Genomic DNA, 21108 nt, shown 5'->3' with positions numbered 1-21108 from the left:
GGCCATCAACATCTTCCATTATTATTGTGTTGCCAAGTTTAATTGCTTTTTTAAAATGGAGAAATTACTTACTTGATAATTTTGTTTTCCTTAGTGTAGACAGATGGACTCAGGACCAATGGGCATAGTGTACTTGTCATAGCAGCTGGAGTCGGATCAGATTTCAATCTGACGTCAGCCCCTAGTACATATACACGTGCAGGAAGTGCAGCTCTTCAGTATTTTCCATCTTCATAGCAGTTAGGGACTATCTGCACGCTCTCACAGCGTTAGAACAAAATCAATGGAGAAAACCTAAATTCGGAAGAAAACCTACCTCTGAAGACGAGCCCCCGATCCCGGGCGTGGCTGAGAGGCAGCGGGTGCCCCCTCGAGCGCGGCGGTGAAGGTATTTGCCCTCTCCCCCTGCAGCCGGAGACCACCTGGAACGAAACTGGGAAGCGCCGAAGACAAGGTAAGGTAGAAATCTTCAGCGTCGACTCCGGTCTCCGAGGTTTGAGGAGTCGCACAGGACGCCGACCGGGACCAGTGCCGCCGGGTTGATCCGCCCTATTAGGGCTAGGCCCCGGTTAGATCCAAGGGTCTACCCACGTGGAGACCCTCCAAGGTAGTCGCCATATTGCCCGCGTGGTCGCCATCGCCATATTGCCCGCGTGGTCGCCGTCGCCATATTGGCCCTATTCGCTGCTCTGTCCGCCGTCTCGATCTGGGCGCACAAGACCAGCTAGGCGCACAAAATACACGTGCGTATAAAGTTACACACACAAGGGCCACGCGCATAAGATATATGCGCATCGCGCATACCTGCGACTTGGGCGCACACCTATGCGCACAATCCGCACGCACATCTTAGACCCGCCGGAGCGCATAAGGGTTTGCACGCCTACAGCCATGGCACCACCGGAAACGGAGCTGAAGACTCAAGGCCTCTGCCCAGCATGCCATATCAGAGCTGCACAAAGCGAAGAGGCCAACGCTCTGTATGCTCAGTGTGAGGAGGCCCTGGGAGATCCAGTCCCACCCAGGGCCGAGTACTAGCTCCTCAGTGAGTACCCCAGACCTAGCAAATTCCAGCAGGACACCCCCTCAGACGAGGACCCCCAGGGACTCAGCGCCCGTTAGCTTAGACCCAGCGTCTATCTTATGGGTGGAATTCTTCAAAGGGCTACACACCTTCGTCCACATGCAGACGGAGCCTCCGGCTAAACAGCCACAGCCTCCACCAGAAGACCTTTATCCCTCAGGCCCCTCTAGGCCTAGACAAATGTTTCCACCGCCCAGAAGCCCCACCTCTGGGGACACGGACAACTCTGAAGAGGAAGCAGAACCCCTAGAAGAGGGGTAATTCCCCCCCGGGGACAGAGCCTCACCGAACCATGAGACGCTTCTTCACCAAGGACGAGCTCCCAGACCTGGTCACCCACAGCCTGAAGGAGCTCGCTATCCTGGGCGCAAGTGCTTTGGGGGAGCCTAAGACAAATCCCCTACTAGAGGGACTCCGCCAGACCTCTCGCCATTTCCCTCTCTTACAAGCCGTCCAGCAGCTAATTGACCTGGAATGGAGTGCTCCAGAGTCCACATTCAAAGGGGGACGAGCCATAGCAGCCATGTACCCCCTGGACCCGGCGGCCAAAGACTTTCTGATATGCCCAAAAGTGGATGCCATGGTCTGCGCGGTCTTGAAGCGCACTACTATCCCAGTAGAGGGAGGAGCAGCGCTCAAAGATGCTCATGACCAGCGTCTGGAATCCATCCTTAAACAGTCCTTTGACATCACCGGTTCGGGAGGGAGGCTGCCCGTGAGTCCTGAGTCCTGAGTCCATCTGAGTCCATCTGAGTCCATCTGAGTCCATCTGCTACACACTAGGAAATGGAGAAATTACATACCTGATAATTTCATTTTCCTTAGTGTAGACAGATGGACTCAGCATCCCACCCTTGGCTGCCGTTACGCATGGAATTTCGAATGAATCAAGGGTAAGCCATGTTTTCATTCACCTAGGACACTCACCCTACCGGGTGTCGACGCTTTCCGGTTGAGTATACTGGCGGTCTCCAACTATAGCCAATTCAACCAGATCAAGTTAATCAAGTTATAAAGTTTAACCAAGTCATAAAATTAGTCAAGTTAATCAAATTAGTCAGTCACACATATATCCACAATGCTTTTTGAGGAGAATACTGAAGAGCTGCACTTCCTGCAGGGGTATATGTACTAGGGGCTGACATCAGATTGAAATCTGATCCGACTCCAACTGCTATCAGGAGTACACTATACCCATTGGTCCTGAGTCCATCTGTCTACACTAAGGAAAACGAAATTATCAGGTAAGAATTTCTCCATTTTAAAAAAGCAAGTAAACTTGGCAACACAATAATAATGGAAGATTTCAATTACCTCATTGATTGGGTCATTGCCTGTTTGGGAGGAGCCAGAGAGGTTAATTTTCTAGATGCTGTAAATGATTGCTTCGTGGAGCAGCTGGTCCAAGAACCAATGAGAAGGGAAGTCTCTTTAGATCTAGTTTTCAGGGGAAAGCATAACCTGTTTTAGAGAGGCTACTGTGGTAGAGCCGCTAAGCAATAGCAATCATAATGCTATCAAAACTGACATAATCACTAGAGGGAGGACATTAAATAAAACTACTACAGTAGCACATAACTTAAAAAAGGGAGGCCATGAAAGAATAAGGAAATTACAAGGAAACTAAAAGGAGCAGTTTTAAGGGTTAAAAGTTTGCATGAGGCATGAACATTATTTAAAAATACCTTCCTTGTCTGTACTGGTTTGACAGGAACGATAAGTGGGTTTGTTCCTCTTACCAGCAGATGGAGGCAGAGGACACATTCTTTATCCTGATGCTCTCCCCCTATATATTCTGGTGCAGCAAACAAAATCACTGGACATATGGATAGACATGGCTTAATAGGGAAGAATCAACATAGTTTTAGCAAGGGGAAGTCTTGTCTTATCAATCTTGTAGAATTCTTTTGAAGGTGTAATAAATATGTAGATAAAGGTGACCTTGATATAGTATATTTGGACTTTCAGAAGGCATTTGGCAAAATGCCCCATGGGAGATAAGAACATGCCATACTGGGTCAGACCAAGGTTCCATCAAGCCCAGCATCCTGTCTCCCAACAGTGGCAAATCCAGGCCATAAGAACCTGACAAGTACCAAAAACTAAGTCTATCCCATGCTACCGATGCTAGTAATAGCAGTGGCTATTTTTCTAAGTCACCTTAATTAATAGCAGGTAATGGACTTCTCCTCCAAGAACTTATCCAATCCATTTTTAAACTGAGGAAATTACAGTGTCATGGGATAGGAGGCAGTGTTCCATTGTTGCCTGGTAACTGGTTAAAAGGCTAGTTTTCCAAATGATGAAAGTTCATTAGTGGATTACGAGGTGGATAGGTACCGGGACCTATTCTGTTTAACATGTTCATAAATTATTTGGAAAAGGGGACAATGAGTGAGGTGATAAAATTTGCAGATGAGACAAAGTGATTCAAATTTGTTAAAATGACGGACTAGGAGATCGGGCAACTGAATGGCAAATGAAATTTAAAGTAGAAACGTGCACAGTGAGGAATATTGGGAAAAATAATCCCAATTACAGGTACACAATACTGGGTTCTGTAGTGGGAGTCACTATCCAGGAAAATGATCTTTGAATAATTGTGGACAATACATTGAAATCCTTGGATCGGTGCACAGCAGCAGTCAATAAAGCAAATAGAATGTTAGGAATGATCCAAAAAGGAATGGAGAAAAAAACAGAAAATCTCATATTGCCTCTGCATTGAGACATATTGCAACCACACCTTGAGTACTGTGTGTAGTTCTGGTCAACCCATCTCAAGAAAGAAATGGCAGAACTAGAAAAAGTGCAGAGGAGGTGACAAAAATGATAAAGGGGATGAAACATCTCTACTTTTCTAAAGTCTAGAGGTCACAAAATGAACACCTCTGTGTTTTAACAAATTTTTCACAGAGCTATTTAAAAACTCTTTACCCTTGTCTATTTGTATTTTATTGGGGACACCGTTAAATACATTTTCTAATGCCTGGGGAACTTCACGGCCTTCTTTGTTTTTAGGCTCACAACCCATGCATATTTTGACAAGATATCTATCACTGTCAATATGAATTTGTAGTGCTGTTATAACTGGACAAGCCGGTTAGGTCGACCAGATCAGCCTGCCATTGTGCACCCACATATGACACAATGATTTTGTTTGTTTTAAAATGTGTTCTAGCAGGTCTGTGTAAAGAATAAATATCTTGATCTGTAAGCCATGCAGTTACTTGTTTCATGGTCACTGTTTCATTACATGCTTTATCAGTCTGAAAAAGAGGATTTATTCCACCAAGGCTTCCTATAGCGCCTGGGTCATAATAAATGTTGTTTTCCTACCATGTAGACAGATTCAGGACCAGTGGGTTTATGCTCCCCTGCCAGCAGATGGAGACAGAGCAAGCTGACGTCACAGTATATATAACCCTGCAGTGACCCTAGCCTGCCAGTATTCTTCATCTCCAGCAGATGATGGACATGCATCTCCCTGTGGAGATTGCTCTGAGCTTTTGGAAAGGAGAAATTTGAAATTCTAATTTCAGGAAAAGAAAGCCCTGCTCTCCTGCGGTGATACCTAAGGGTCCCTCCCCCAGTTGAGAATTCCTGAGGCGATTTCCGTGGTCCGTCAGAGGTGGCCTGGTAGCTGGGTTTCCCAGTGTGGACTTAGCTGCTAGTTCAGCTGAAAGGCAGCATGTGCAGGAGGCCGAGCATGGCAGTGATAGCAAATTCCATCTCCCCCAGTAGCCAGAGACCATCTCTGTAATCAGCTAGTAAGCGCTGAGCTCGGGTAAGGTTTAAAAAAAAAAGAGAAAGTTTTACCTGAATCAGAGACAGAGGGGTTTCAGGATTTCCTCTGGTTTCCGTTCTTGACACGCCGTGCCAACATTTGTTCCCGCTCCCGTTGGGATCGGGGAACTGGGCAGCCTGGTGGGCTGAGCAGCCCCCAGGGGGCTAGGGCCTGCACGTAGGCTTTTTTTCTTGTATGCCACATGGTAAGTCGCAGCCATTTTCATGCGCTCTTGTGCATGTTCTGCTCTTTATAGGCCATCGGTGTGCGCAATGTGTCAGCTCTGTGCGCGTTTTTTTGGCACACTTTTTACGCATACAAACATTTTTACGTGCTTAACTTGGCGCACAGGTTGCGCATGTGCCTTGCTACTCTTTCTTCTAGGCGCTTATTTTTTGGGTGCATTTCAATTTTGAGCGTGAGCCGTTCCGATGCATATTTACTGCAGCAATGGTACTGTTAAGCAAGAAGCCTAAGCATCTTCCTATTTGTGTTGCCTGTCATATTAGGGCTTCTTAGCCTGACCTGGCTTCTAACCAGTGTCAGTGCTGCTCGGACGCTCAGAGAAAATTGTCTTCCTCGGATTTTGCTAAGCCTGGCTCTTCCCATTCTGATGATGCGTTGGTCACAGCCTTGACTGGGGGGACGCCAGATCTTGATTCTCCCTTGACTGGCTCATCATCTGGCAAGGGCAGTTCTGAGGGACCTGTCCAGTTCCTTCTGGGATTGGTTTGGACCCAGTTACTTTTTCTTGGGTGGAATTTTTTCAAGGCTTACAAGCCTTTCTTCAGGTGCTGTCCTCAGCTTCCCTCTTTTCTGTCCAGTCGGACCCTCAGCCGATGGCTCCTTTCTCTTCCAGTTCTCTGCTTAAGCACTGGGGCTCGCCTTTGCTCTGTTCTGGTGTTCCTGACAGGAATCCGGATGGCACTGATGAGATTGATACTGATTCCCTGAAAGATAGGGAAATTCCTCTAGGGCTGGAACCGTATTGAACATGCTGCAGTTCTTTCATAGAGATGAACTGCTGACCCTGATTTCCCAGACCTTGAAACAGCTGGATGTTCCTGGTTTGGATGCTATGTCAGAGCCAAGGTAGAATCACATTTTGGTTTCCTTAAGTAAAGCCTCTTGTTTTTTCTCGGTAATGGATGCCATCCAGGAATTGATTGATCTGGAATGGGATGTCCCAGAGGCAAATTTTAAAGGGGGTCGTACATTGGAAGACCTGTACCCCCTGGATCTGGAATCTGGATGTGAGAGAGTGTTTGCATTTTCACAAAGTGGGTGCTCTGGTATGTGCTGTGTCTAAGCGGGCGACTATCCCCATAGAGGGAGGAGCGGCCTTGAAGGCTGTACATGATAGAAGGATTGAGGCTATTCTTAAGCAAGCCTTTGAGGGAGTGGCGATTAATTTACAGATTGCCTCCTGTTGCGCCCTAGTGGTGAGATCTTTTCTGCTTCACTTTCAGGAGGTTGATGAGTCTGTGTTGCTACCGTCGCTGCCCGACGTCTCCACTCCGCCCACCTTACCTCTTTGGCGACTCCCTCTTTGGTTGATGAAAGTTTGGCTGCCGCGACGTCATTTTGCCGACCTCTTCCAGTGTTCCCGGACCAGCTAGACTCTGCCTTCCGCCATGTTCTCCTGAGGCCTAAGGGTGCGAGCGCGGCATGGCCCCAACTCAAGTACCAGCTGTGGCGCAAACCTCGGCGGTGTCCCCCTGAGATGACGTCATCATCACCAGATATTTAAGGTCTCTTGTTTTGCTAGCAATTCGAGTTAGCAAAGGGGTTCCTACCTAGCTGCCTCCAGGTATCACTGTGGATGGGATTCGCTCTCCGCTTACCTTGCTACTCTGCCTCCTCGGACTTTACCAGGGGTACCCGCTCCTCGAGGGCCTCGCTCTCTCTCTTGCTTTTGAGGTCGCAGTCTGGAACCTGTACTCGCTCCTCGAGGGCCCACGTTCCCACACCTGCTACTGAATATAACCTCTGCCAGGAAGTCACCGCTGCCTACAACACCAGTGAGTTACCATCTCTCTCTCAGAGCTTTCCCTGGAACCAGGTACTCGCTCCTCGAGGGCCTACTTAATTCCAGCTCCTGGGCTGTTCTAAGGGACTATTGTGTGAGTGTTACCATCAAGGTTCTGTTCCTGAACCCTGCATACTCTGCCTACTCACTATCTCAGTTTCTCTACAGCTCAGCCATCCTGGGATACCTGTTCCAGTGCCTGAGGGACTACAGCCCAGCCGGGCTCTTCCAGCTCACTTCTGCCACCTCTGGTGGTTCTCCAAAACAGTTTAATAAAAGAACTAGTGTGTGTCTGTCTCCCAACTCTGAGCCTGACCGGTGGTCCCTCTCGGGATCTTCCCGCGAGGTCATCTGCCACCGGCCCAAGGATCCACCCACAATTATCACAAATAATAACAGTCTGGAGGGAATTCCAGAGTGGTTATGGAGCCTGCTGCCATCCTTTTAGCAGACGTAGGCTGTGATTTGGTCCAGACCTTGACCAAAGGAGTGACTTCGGTGTTAGTGGCCAGGCATCACCTCTGGTTGCAAAATTGATCAGCTGATATAGCTTCCAAAGCCAATCTTACCAAGATGCCTTTTAAACTCGTTCTTGTTTGGGAGCGAGTTAGAGAAACTGGCTAGTAAGTGGGGCGAGTCTCCGGTGCCTCAGTTGCCAGAGAATAAGAAACAATTTTGGCGCCCCTTTGGTATGAGGGGTCATTTCCAGAGTTCAGGGCGTTTTCGTCCCAACAGAGGGATGAGCGGATTCAGCCTTTCGGTAGGTCTCAGTCCTTTCGTCCCCAGCAGCCAAAGAGAGGAGCGGGCTCAGTGGTGGAGCATCCCGAGCTTCCCAATGAAGGTTTGCCGACCCACCTTCCGGAACTGGAAATAGGGGGACGTCTCTCTTTCTCTCTCTTTTATCAGAGGTGGGTCGAGACCATGTCGGACCAGTGGGTCCTGGAATTGATATGCGAAGGGTATGCACTGGAATTTCGCAGTGTTCTTCGGGACATATTCATGGTGTCCCCTTGCCACTGCCTGCAACTCTTCAAGGCTCCTCAGATTGAGGGCTGTGGTTCTGGTGCCCACATCTCAAAGTATGGGGCAATATTCCATTTATTTTGTTGTGCCCAAGAAAAGAGGGTGGCTTATATCCCATCATGGATCTCAAGATGGTCAACCGTAACTTGAAGGTGACTCATTTTCTAATGAAAACCTTAATCTCTGTAATAATGAAAGTACGGTCGGGGGGAATTTCTGACCTCCTTGGATCTGTCAGATGCTTACTTCATATTCCCATCCGATTGGAATACCAAAGCTTTCTACGCTTTGTGGTGTTGGGCACCATTATCAGTTTCGGGCGCTGCATTTTGGTCTAGCCACCACTCCCAGAACGTTTTCCAAGATTATGGTGGTGGCAGTGGTGGCCTTGCGAAAAGAAGGAATCCTGGTGCATCCGTATTTGAACGATTGGCTGATTCAAGCCAAATCTCAGGAAGAGAGCTGCCTGGTGACACACAGGTTGATCTCCTTATTGCAGGAACTCGGCTGGGTGTTGAACCTGATGAAGAGCAACCTTCAACCATCCGAGTCGGAGTATCTGGGGGGCTTCCAGTTTGACACGGGACAGGTCAGAATTTTCCTACCGGAAGTTCAGATCCAAAGATTGATGTCTCAAGTGTGTCAGTTGATGAACTCCTTACAGGTACTTGGCTTTATGGCAGCTACCCTGGAAGTGGTGCCGTGGACAAGGGCACATATGCGTTCTCTTAGCACTGTCTGCTATCCTGTTGGAACCCGCAGTCTCAGAATTATGCGGTTTGGCTCCACTTGCCGCTGGAAATCTGCTCCCGCCTCCAGTGATAATTGCAGGAGGATCATCTGAGAAAGGGATTTCCTTGTCCTCTCCAGCTTGGTTGGTTCTCACGACAGATGCGAGTCTCCATGGTTTCGGGGCTCACTGTCTGGAGTTAATGGCCCAGGGGCGCTTAAATGCCAAACACTCACGCTGGGACATCAAATGCCTGGAGGCCCGGCAGTAAGGCTGACATGCTTGCAGTTCAGCCACAGACTGCTGAATCAAACTGTTCACATGATGTTGGACAACGCAACAATGGTGGTCTATATCAATTGCCAGGGAGAAACCAAGAGCCAGCAAGTGTTGCAGGAAATAGACTAACATCCTTGTACATTTTTTACATTCTGCTATCTAAAAAATACAAATAAAAATGCATTAAATTAGGAGCTTGTTTCACTGATCTAGACAATATACTATACATTGGGTTGTACAGAGGCAAATTTGTCATTTTGGTTAATTTATTTGTTTCATAGACCACCTCCATTTTTTTGTTTATTTCAAACACAAAAAAAAAATGTATTTATTCGTTTCACTGTTTTGTTTTTTTTTCATTTCTCATTAAAGTCAATCGGGGAAGTAATGCAACCTATTTTTAGCTTTAAAATTAGGGTTTTCTTGCCTATTAATTTATTTAAAAGATTTATTACTCACATTCTTAATAGATCGAAGTGAGATACAAGTCCATTAACAGCTATTAATCAAGTTTACTTAGGGAATAGCCATTGCTATTAATTGCATCAGTAGCATGGGATCTTCTTAGTGTTTGGGTAATTGTCAGGTTCTTTTGGCCTCTGTTGGAAACAGGATGCTGGGCTCGATGGACCCTTGGTCTGACCCAGCATGGCAATTTCTTATGTTCTTAATAAACATAATCACTATTCCTATTCTCCTTCCTTCACTGTGTCTTATTATATCTCTCTTCCTATTATGCCCTTTTAGATTCCTTTAATATTTTAAAGAAAATGAGCTTCATTTTGCAGTATGCATTTTGGAAGTTAGATATTGATCTCATCTTGTAATAAGAAGATTTTTCTATTTTAAAATGTGAAGGTATGGTGCAGGATAACTTGCCTTAAGCTTTGAGGAAAGGTGGGCAAAACTGGGTAAATACAATTTGAATGAATAAATAAATAAAAATACCATTATGAGGAGAATATTAATAGCTTCAGGAAACAAATAAAAACCTGGCTATTTGAACAGGCTTTTGTGACTTAATTGAATCTACTTAAAATTTATAGATCTAGTAGATATAAAAAGGTGGGTAAAGGGCTAAAAGGGGGGAAAAATTTATAGATCTAGTAGATATAAAAAGGTGGGTAAAGGGCTAAAAGGGGGGAAACCCAGATGGATAAGTGATTGTAGAGGAGGATGGTATAAATATAAATACTAGAGTAGAATAGAAGGGGGAGAGATAAAGATTTGAATATTAGAACAAAGGGCTGAACAATAGGAAAACAAGGGGGGTTTATTAAGATATAGGTAAAATGGTTGGTTAAGAGCTATTGATGTTGTAAGATGATTTAATATATGTTTTAATTTGTTGTACCTGAGGCTGCTACTGCAACTCATTTATTGTAAACCGCCTTGAAATTGATTTGAAAGTCGGTATAAAGATGAATAAATAAATAAATAAATAAATAAATGGAATAACAGAGATGTCTTTTTTTTTTCTCGCTCCCTTTCTCTTGCCCCTATAGTTTGAAATTGAGGAAGAAGAAGAAATTTTGTCATCTGTCATGCCAGATTCCAAAAAGGGAAATGAACTTGCTGAAGATTTCCCCCACATTGAGGAGTTTGGAACCATCAGTTCTGCACAGGCACGACTAGCATGTGAGGATTCTCATCTTCTCATCACCCTGGAGAAACAGAAGCTGGAGCTGGAGAAACAGCGTTTAGACATTGAGGCCGAGAGACTTCAAGTAGAGAAGGAGCGACTGCAGATAGAGAAAGAGAGGCTACGGCATTTAGACATGGAACACGAAAGGCTGCAGCTGGAGAAGGAGCGACTGCAGATTGAAAGAGAGAAACTAAGGATACAGGTGATACGTTCTGAAAAACCTGCCCTGGAGAATGAGCATGCCTCCGTGGAAAAACCTGTTTTGCCACCTCTGGACATAGAAACCGAAAAATTAAAACTTGAAAAAGAACGCTTGCAGTTAGAAAAAGAGAGGCTGCAATTTTTAAAATTTGAATCTGAGAAATTACAGATTGAAAAAGAGCGTTTGCAAGTTGAAAAAGAACGTCTTAGAATTCAGCGAGAGGGACATTTGCAGTAACTGAGGGTTATAAATGTGTAATTGAATGTTTTATATTTGTTTTGAGGATTGTAAGAGATTGTTATTTTTAGAACTGACATTAATGTTATTTCCTGTATTAGCCATTTCTTTTGGTCAGTAGCTGATGTTCTTTTAAAATCAAATGAGTGGTAATTAGTAAGTTAATGTGCTTACATAAATGAAGGATTTGTGTGCTTTTCAGTGTATCAGAAATGTACTGTCCTATTGCACCCAAAAGATTTGTCTAGTATTATAGTAATGTGATTAGTTTTCAAGTGCACAAAAGTAAGGCTTAAAACTAACTATATCTTTCATCAGTTGTATAAGTTGCTTTACAAGTACAGTATCAAACCAAATTCACATGGCTGGAAAGAACACAGTAAATATATTTTTTTAGATAGAAACTATGCACAGTGGCCTAAAATGATGGTGACATTTGTTTATGATTAGCTGAAACAGTAACAATATCACCAATTCATTTTCCTATTAATCCTGAATTTGTTGCCAAGCTCCTAGTGACTTGCCCATCCTACAGAGTAGTTTTGATTTGATAGTGCAAAGTGCCACAAATATCCAGTAGTAAAGGCTCCATTTCCCAGTAGATAGTCACATCAGCATCCCAGTATATTAAAAGTAGTCTATGGGCATAAACAATTTTTCTCAATTAGGGATAGGCATACTAGGTCAGATTTTGAATCCTGATTTCATCTGAACCAGGAAAGGTTGCAGATCACTTCAGCTAGTTCTGCACTAGTTCTATCTTGATTTGGATAAATCTGGCGCACTTCACTCAAGTTTCCACATATGCCCAGTTTGGATTTTTTTTTTACCTAATATGGATTCAGATATTTGCATATTCACAGGTACTTGAAATATTTGCATAAATATCAATCAATCTGAGTTAATCTATTTTTTTGTAAAGAATCATTCAGATTGGGTTGAAACTCTTGGGCCAGTTGGTCTTTTTCTGCCATGTTAGTTATACCGGTAAATTTGAGATGAGCGTTTGCAGATCCTAACCTAAATTCAACCTGTGCTGCAGAGGGTTGGCACATTTCCTGTTCTTAATAGACTAATAAAGTCCACAGTTGAGTACATAACATTTGTCCCCTTTAACACATAAGGAAGCAAATATATATATTTTTAGTATTTCTTCAAATGTTTAGTTAGTCTTCTGATCAGTATTTGATACATAATGCATCATAGTGACATCTAATCTGGTGCAAAAACTAAAAAGCAATTTTTTCTTATTCATAGTGTTTTTCTTTTCTTTAACTTTTGAGAGAGGAGGGCCATAACAGCTTTAAAACAAAGATGCAACACTAATAGATTTTAACCTTTTTTTTTTGTAAATTGTTTAATTATCTTGTTTTTAAGTTTACAGATTTTTAAAAAAACAAACTCTTATTCCTCTGCTCTCAGGCAGGCCAATCAACACCAGTGAGTTATGCACACCTACCAGCAGGTGGTGACAGAGTAAAGCTGACTCGCTAATGTCACTGAAATATAGCCCTGCCCTGACAGCAGCCCACCAGTTTTCTCCATCTCTAGCAGATGGTGAACATGCATCTCCCTTGTGGAGATTGCTTGTGGTAAAAAAAATAAAAATAGACGCACCGCTTGAGCTTCTGAGATGACACCCATATGGTCCCTCCCTCACTCGAGCACTTTAAGTCTGGAAGCCAGACCAGGCATAAACTTAAAAAAAAAAAAAAGGCAGAAAAGAGGACGAGGGAGTACTCGGTGGTAAAGGCTTGTGCCCTTTCCCCCAATAGCCAGTGACCCGATTGTCCTCTCAGCCAGGGATGGCTGAACCCAGGTTAAAAAAAAAAAAAGGAAGTTTTAGGCACCCTCTTTTTCCCTTACCAGGTCCTACTTCTCTCTGTGTTTTCTTCTGTGTCTCTTACCCCCTTTTGCCTCTCATTTCTCTGGGGAGTTAGTGTAGAGTGGAGGCGCCTCGGGCTCAACAGATTGAGCAGCTTTTGGCTAGACCCCATTTCTCAGGCTCAGTTCAGTCAGCCATGTGGTAGGAAGCAGTGGCAGTTTCTTTTCCCACACGCTTAGGCACGTGCGTGCATTCTTGCCACGAAATGGTGTCCTGACGTGGGCGTCTACATGTGTAGGTACCTGTGCGCGTAAGGCCGCGGCCTAGATTTGAGCATGTATTTGCGCTGTTGGGGTGCGTGCAGGAGGCCGCCTAGAGCCGAGTACAGGAAAACTACGGCACCAGGGGCAAAAAAGTCTAAGCGCCTTGTTAACTGTGAGGCTTGCCATATAAGAACAATCCAGCCATGACTTTCTCTATACCTGTGTCACTGCTGTTTAGATGCTGAAGTCAATTTGGCTACTATAGATTTTGCCAATGTTGGAACAGCTTCTCAACCTATGGTGCCTCTGGAGGGGAGTGGGGCGAGAGGTGACACAGCAGCAGTTCCCCTTTCCCTTGTTCTTAATGGCAGAGGCATCTCTGAGAGAAGGGTCAGAGAGTGCCAGGTTTGGGCCTGTGGGCCCCAGTATGGATTCAACCTCCGTCTCCTGGGTAGAATTTTTCCAGGACCTGTAGGCTTTTCTGCAGGGTTGCCCGGCAGAGGCAAAGCAACCTGCTAAGAAGGGATTGTGTGCTCAGATCTCCCATTTGTCAGCCACTGTGGGCAAAAGCTGCAGGGATGCTCTTCCTGGAGATGTTCAGGGGGATGTGAATCATGATACATTGGATGACTCCAATGGGGACTTGGTTTTCTCCCCTCTAGAAGCAAGAGAAATTTCACCTGATTTGGAGCCATATCGGACTCTACTCCATTTTTTTCATAAAGATGAGTTTCAGAGTCTGTTGACTCAGACTCTGAAGATGCTCGGTGTAGACGAGGGTGGTGCTATGGGCTTACAACAGAAAGATCCCATTTTGGTCACTTTACGCAAAGTGTTCTGTTTTTTTCCCCTCCTGGATCCAATTCAAGAGTTATTTGAACTTTGATGGAATGCCCCAGAGGCAAGATTTAAAGGGAGACATGCTTTAATGGATTTGTACTCTTTGGATCCAAAGGCAAGGTTGCAATTCCCAAAGGTGGATGCCTTAGTATGCGCTGTTATTAAGCAAACCACCATCCCAGTGGAAGAAGGGGCAGCTAAAAAAAAATGCTTAGGATAAGAGGATTGAGGCTATGGTCTTTGAGGCCATGGTAATGAATTTGCAAATTGCTTCTTGCTGCTACTTGGTGGCTTGAGCTGGTTTGCATCTTTCTCAAGAGAAGCAAGGAGCGGGATCTGATAGTGGATCAGTGATGGAAATGGGATTTGTATTCTTAGCCGGTGAGGATGGCCGCTAAAGGGTAGGCTTACATGACAGCAGCGGATAGCTGCTAGAAGGATGGCTTCCATGATAGCGGCTAGGCACCAGTTGTGGTTGCAGAATTGGTTGGCAGGCAGTATTTCCAAGTCTAATCTCACAAGGTTACCCTTTAAGTATTCTCTTTTATTTGGAAGTGAATTGGAGAAGATGGTGAATACAAGGTTCCTCGATTGCCGGAGGACAAGAAGGCAGCAGCGCATCCTTTTGAAGCAAAGGGCCGTTCCAGGGATTCCTGTTGGTTTTCTCCTTACAGAGGAGCAACTATTGAAAGGGCTCGTCCTTTCAAAAGATCACGGTCCTTTTATCCTAAGAAGTCTCTTAAGAATGAAGGTTCTGATCTTCACAATGAAGATGGTAGGGGCTTACCTACTGGATCAGGAGATAGGCAGGCATCTGTTTTGCTTTTATCAAAGGTGGGCCCAGATTACAATGATCCTGGAAGTGGCTAAGCTCTAGAATTTCTCCAAATCCTATGGATGCATTTATAGTCTCTCCATGCAACTTTCTACAGAAGAGAGTGGCAGTGGAGACTACATTAAGGAGGCTGATGGATTTGAAGACCATAATTCCTGTTCCCAGATTGCAAGAAAATGCAGGCACTATTCCATTTATTTTGTTGTTCCGAAGAAGGAAGAGGGGTCCTTTCAGCCCATCCTGGATCTGAAGGGAGTCAATCGACATTTGCATGTGACTCATTTCAGAATGGAAACTGTATGTTCCATAATAATGGCAGTACAAACAGGGAATTTCTCATGTCTCTCGTCCTGACAGAGGCCTATTTACATATTCCCATTCACCAAGAACATCAATGTTTCTTACCTTTGCCATTCTGGGATGTGCTTATCAATTTCAGGCCCTGCTCTTCAGGCTGGCTACTGTACCCAGGACCTTCTCCAAGGTCATGGTGGTGGTAGCAGTGTTTCTGCACAAGGAGGGCATTCTGGTCCATCCGTATTGAATGATTGGTTGATTTGGGACAAAAGTGCAAACAAGAGTCACTTGGCAACTCACAAAGTGATCTCTTTGCTTCAGGAGCTAGGCTAGGTGGTGAACTTGGCCAAGAGCAGTTTACAGCCTTCTCAGATGTTAGAATATCTCAGCGTGCGATTTGATATGGAGCAGGGCAGAGTGCTTCTACCAAAGAGTCACATTCAGAAGTTAGTTACTCAAGTTCAGGCCCTGAGACAGACTATGTGCCTGATTGTGTGGTCTTCCTGCAGGTCCTGTCATCAATGACAGCCACATCAGATGTAGTTCTCTGGGCGAGGGTGCACATGTGGCCCCTTCAGCATGTGTTGCTGTCATTGGAATCCGCAGTCATAGGAGTACACAGTGAGACTCCACTTGCCATTGGAGAGAGTGTCTAGTTGCAGTAGTAGTTACAAGTGAATAATCTCAGGAAGAGGGTTTCCTTGGAGACACTGGACTGGTTAGTGCTCACAACATATATGAGCCTTTTGGGTTGGGAGTTAAGAGTTGATGATGCAAGAAGCAGCCGTGGATCATCAATTGGTTGGAAGCACTTGCAGTTCGACTGGCATGCTTGTGGTTTGCTGAGCAGCTAGAAGCTCGAGCAGTAAGGATAATGTCAGACAATGCCACAACAGTAGCCTACATCAAGGTGGAACCTGAAGCCAACAGGTGTCAGTGGAGGTAGATGCACTTATTGTGAGTGCCTCTTTGGGACCTTAATCTGGTCTTGTTTTTTTGTGGTGGGTCCTACATTTCGGCCACTGCGTGGTCTCGCTTTTCAGCTGCTCACCTTGAAAACAGTTTTTCTGGTAGCAATCTGTTCGGCATGGGGGGTCTCCGAGCTGCAAGCTCTTTCTTGCCGAGAGCCATTTCTACGAATAACTCTGGGGGTGGTACAGATTAGGATTGCACCTTCCTTTTTACTGAAAGTGGTTTCAGAGTTTCATTTGAATCGGTCTATTTCCCTGCCCATGCTGGACAGGGATAGAGATGAGCCTGATTATTGTCTGTTGCATGCCTTGGATGTCAAGCGGCATCTGATGCGGTACTTGAAGATTATTTGCTCTTTCAGGAAGTCTGATTGAGTGTTTGTGCACCATGATGGAGGTAAACAAGGAGAACCGGAGACACGGGTAACTATAGCGCATTGGGTAAAAGAAGTCATCATGGCCGCCTGTGTGGATGCAGATGTTCCATTACCAAGAAAGGTCAGGGCACATTCCACTAGAGCTCAGGCAGTTTTATGGGCAGAGTTTCAGTAGTTGTTTCCTGTCGAGATTTGCCGAGCAGCGATTATAGTCTTTACATACTTCAGTCCTTACATACTTACTTCAAGCATTACTGTTTATACGTTAGGTCTCAGGAGGATGCAGCATTGACAGGACCACAGACAGCTTCCTGCCTTTTTCAGGAGTAGCTTTGGTACACCCCCCTGGTGTGGATTGGCCTGCCTGAATGCAGATGAAGGATAACTTACCTGATACTACTTTATCCTCTAAGGAAGACAGGGCCAATCCACAACCCACCCTGGGGTGTCTACTTGCTTTTAGTTCGTCCTTTATATGCGGATGATGAAGTGTTATTTCTATTAATTCGTATGAAGGCTGACATGACATAATCAGCCCTTTTTGCTGAGCTCATTGTTTCCCAATTGGTTGGAAGCATGTTAAAGTATAATCGGTTTGTCCACAGTTTGGCTTTTCTAGAGGTACTGGCAGGCTGATGTCTGGGCAGGCTGTATGTCAGTCATGTCAGCAAGTCAGCTTTACTCCGTCTACATCTGCTGGTAGGAGTAATAACCCATTGGTGTGGATTGGCCTGCCTTCCTTAGAGGAAAGGAAATTATCAGGTAAGTAGTAATTTCTCCTTTTTGTAAATTGATGCCCAATCTTCTATTTTTTCCAGAATGCAAAAAGAGATTTTACTTTCTGTTCATGATTTCAACATACCTAGGTTTATAGTGCTCATGGCATTGTAAGTCTCTGAATACAGGTTGAGAAATGTGAGCTTTAGAAAGATGCCCAAAAAGTATCAGCCAGAGCTCATTTATTGTAACTTTTTAGTAATTTAACTTTTTTATACTATAATAAAAGTGTTCCATTTTCAGACTTTCTTCTAATATGTTATTAGCTACAGTTGGTGTAGAGGGGAAGGAAAGGCAAACAGGGATGGATAATCAGAGAGGGCTGGAGAGAAGAATATCAAGAAAAGGTATACAGAAGGGTTGAGATGGTATTGGACAGGCTAGCAGCCCTGTGAGAGCCATGACTTCCACGTCACAAAGTTCTAGATTGTTAGTATCATATCTTTAGAAATATCAGATTCTTAGCTCTTCAATGACATATAACATTCATTTGTGGGAGAAAATGTTCTTTAGATAGCATTAGATCAAGCTCTTAAAACTGAAAACATATTTATGACTTAGTAGATGTCAAGCTATCCTGGCGTGGTTCTTGGCTTTACTCTGTGCTAGAATCTTCCAGGAACTTAGTTCAAACCTAGGTAGAAGTCTGTTTTGTTATGTCCTGGAATGCACAAAGCATGGGTTGGACACATGAACTGAATATAGAGATGGGCTGAAAATTGTGATAATGGATTGCAGTCCAAAACCCTACCTTAAATTCACTTTTCCACAGGTGGAGTTTAAACATGTTTCAAATAGGAATATGAGGCAAATCTTGCAATGGTACTACAGCTAACAAGTTTCAAACTTGTGTTTAGTGTGCAAAAAATGAAGCTATGCACTTTTAGATGTAATTGCAATTAGCTGTATTTGCTACTAAGGGATTCTACACATCAATGGTTTTGAGCTCCTTTTGGTAAAAGCCATTACTTGCTATGAATCATCTGAATGTATTTTAAGCTATAATTGGACAATTTTAAAGCCCAGTGTTAGGTAAGGAAGTAGAAAATCTGGTTGTGTAGAGAATCACTAAGGAACAGAGAAAAAAACTAACCGGGTCATTTATCAAAATGCATTATGGCCATAACGCATGCGATAACATTTTTGGAAGGGGTGGGATCAGGGAGGAGTTTGGGCAGGATTTAGGAAAATGAGTGGCGATATCACACCATGCGATAGCATAACGCATGCTATCACATGGTTTTAACACCGGAAATAACTACACCCTTTTTCCTGGCATTAGACTGTGCGATATGCCCGAAATGGCTGTAACACAATTTGCGATACATTTTTAGAATTGCATTTTGGCCATTTCTGGGCTTGGGAAGGGAGAGGGGAGGGGAGTGGAGAAGAGGTAGAGAGAGAGAGAATATCTGGAGAGGCCCTCACAGTGTGCAGCTTTTTATATCTCTATAGGAGGGCTATCTAATAGGTTGAGGTGAGGTGTTGGTGGTGGTTTAGGGGCCAGTTTCTCATGTAAAGTGAGAAATATGAACAGCACAGTACACCTTGGTGAAGATTTGATGTCATTTGGAGTGAGGAAAGACTCACAAAGATTAAATTTTGTACTATGTTATCTCAGCCTAGCTTGATGATACTCTGTTATAGAGTCCATCAAGCTAGGGTGAGGGAACATAGTAGAAATGGCATTTTTTGAGACTTTCCTGACTCCAAATGACATCAAATCTTCATCGAGGTGTACTGTGCTGTTCGTATTTCTCACTCTACATGAGAAACTGGCCCCTAAACACTAAACCAACACCTCACCTTGACCTATTAGATGGCCCTCCTGTAGATATATAAATACTTCACTACTATGAAGGCCTTGTAGGTAGTCAGTTTCTGTCTCTCTCTCTCTGCAAGATGCGAAAATAGGAATTACCGCGGGGTGCGATAAGTTTACCGCACCATGCGATACTACCGATGCGAAGCGGTATGTTATCACATGGTGCAGTAATTCATGCCTCTTTTTCTTCTCGCGGGCATTATCCATGCGTTGTTAATGCATTTTGATGAATCTAGGGGTTAGGAAAGAAACTTAAAACAATATACAGGAAAAATCATGAATTGAAAAAGATTCTGCCTCAAATTCCTATGGGGTCAGTTTTCAAAAACTTCTCCCTTCCTAAATTAGATGCCTACATTTTAGAAAAGTTTGCTGCCAAAGTTAGAGGTCAATGTTTTAACTCACTGGGGTAGATTTTAAAACCCCTGCACGCGTAGATCCTCCCGGATTTACGCTCGCAGGGCACTTGCGCGCCGGTGCGCCTATTTTGCATAGGCCGCCGGCGCGCGCAAGTCCTGAGGCTTCGTAAAAGGGGCGGGAGGGGGCGTGTCCGGGGCAGGGGGCGGTCTGGGGTGGGTCCGGGGGCATGGTGATGGTTCGGGGGCGGGCCGAGAGGGCGGTCCCGAGTCCCCCGGCACTGCGGCCTGTGCCGGGGGATGCTGGGGCGGCGCGCGCAAGTTACGCCTGCTTCAAGCAGGCGTAACTTGCCCAACAAAGGTAAGAGGAGGATTTAGGTAGGGCTGGGGGGTGGGGTAGATAGGAGAAGGGGGGTTAAGGTGGGGGGACGCTGAAGGAAAGTTCCCTCCGAGGCCGCTCCGATATCAGAGTGGCCTCGAAGGGAACGGAGGCAGGCTGCGCGGCTCGGCGCGCACAGGCTGCCGATTTTGCGCAGCCTTGCACGTGCCGACCCCGGATTTTATAAGATACGCGCCGATGGCGCAAACAAAAGTGCGTGTGCGTATGTTTTGAAGATCTACCTCACTGTATTTATATCCTTTGAACATGGGAGTGATTTGGGTCAGCCTGCGCCATATTGAAAATGGCAACCAGTGGGACAAGAACAAGTGGTCTTCACTTCTGCCCTGGAAGATCCCCACCCACCAGCTTTTGGGTAAGCTTGGGGGATAGAGGGGAGGTCCACAGTGTTTTTGTTTTTTGTTTTTTTTGAGTGTTAATGTATTCAGGTGTTCAAGGCGGTGGGGCTTGTAGAAGCCTCAATGCAGCCATACCTTTTAGCTCCAGAGGCCACTAGCCCACCGGGGTCTTCCCTTTTACATTTTGGTGTGGGGCTCATAAGGGCCACATGCTTTTTTTTGCACACCTGTTTTCACAAAATTCCCCTCTTATGAGCTACTTTGCATGATTTTGCATCTCAGTAGCTCATGGGGCAGGGTGGAGGAATTTGAATAAAATTTTGCTCATAGCCAGCTATATGCAAAAGTCTTTTACTCTCACAAAGGCAACTTTTGTAAAATGTTTTTAAAAAACTGGTTTTCATGAAAAATTTCATGCAAAATGCCAAGCCTTTCATGTTTTGGGGTGTTGTGCAAATATGTTCCCTTTTGAGAAAAATATGTGCATTTTAGTACATTAACCTCTTAGGGATCTAAGTTTTCAGCTGAAAATTCTCCAAAATGTTGACCTACAATTAATTCATTTTCTTAGATTTAGGTGCCTAAATGTAGGTGCATAGTGCTGAAAATCAGTATTAAGGAGTCAGTATTCAGATGGTTTGCTGGCTAAGTTCCAGACCTAGCCAGACAAATCACAGGTTTTAGATTTTCTGCCAGTCTAACCACCAATTTATCCAGCTATCTGTTTAACTGGATGAGTTGGTTACTTTCCAGCAGCATTCCAGAGTGGAGTTAAATTAGCTGGATAACTTTTCTGGCTAACTCGCTCAGACTTCTTCTGAATGCTGTTATAAATTTACTAATTACTTTGTTGACAAAGTCAAACAGATGGCCAGTCAATTCTCTATGTCCCAAGTATCACCTCTGGTATTTATTAATGAACATAGTTATCCTTCTTGACCTTGATATATATACGCAGGAAGAGAAAAGAGACAGGGGAGATATGATA

At 44.6% G+C, this 21108-nt stretch overlaps 1 protein-coding gene across 5 annotated transcripts in view; it reads left to right on the top strand.

Annotated features, from left to right (window-relative positions):
- MSANTD4 (Myb/SANT DNA binding domain containing 4 with coiled-coils) overlaps positions 1-17445 on the top strand; it is a 43201-nt gene extending 25756 nt beyond the window's left edge. For all 5 annotated transcript variants that reach the window (XM_029602437.1, XM_029602433.1, XM_029602432.1 and 2 more), the window contains one exon: positions 10438-17445. In XM_029602437.1, coding sequence (XP_029458297.1) covers positions 10438-11016 — 579 coding nt within the window. In that variant the 3' untranslated portion in view covers positions 11017-17445. The remainder of the gene's footprint in view (positions 1-10437) is intronic.
- The last annotated feature ends 3663 nt before the right edge of the window (positions 17446-21108 follow it).

This window comes from Rhinatrema bivittatum, chromosome 5 (genome assembly GCF_901001135.1).
Source record: "Rhinatrema bivittatum chromosome 5, aRhiBiv1.1, whole genome shotgun sequence".
NCBI lineage: Eukaryota > Metazoa > Chordata > Amphibia > Gymnophiona > Rhinatrematidae > Rhinatrema > Rhinatrema bivittatum.
The sequence above is the reverse complement of the archived record's forward strand: the minus strand, read 5'-3'. Positions and strand labels throughout refer to the sequence as shown.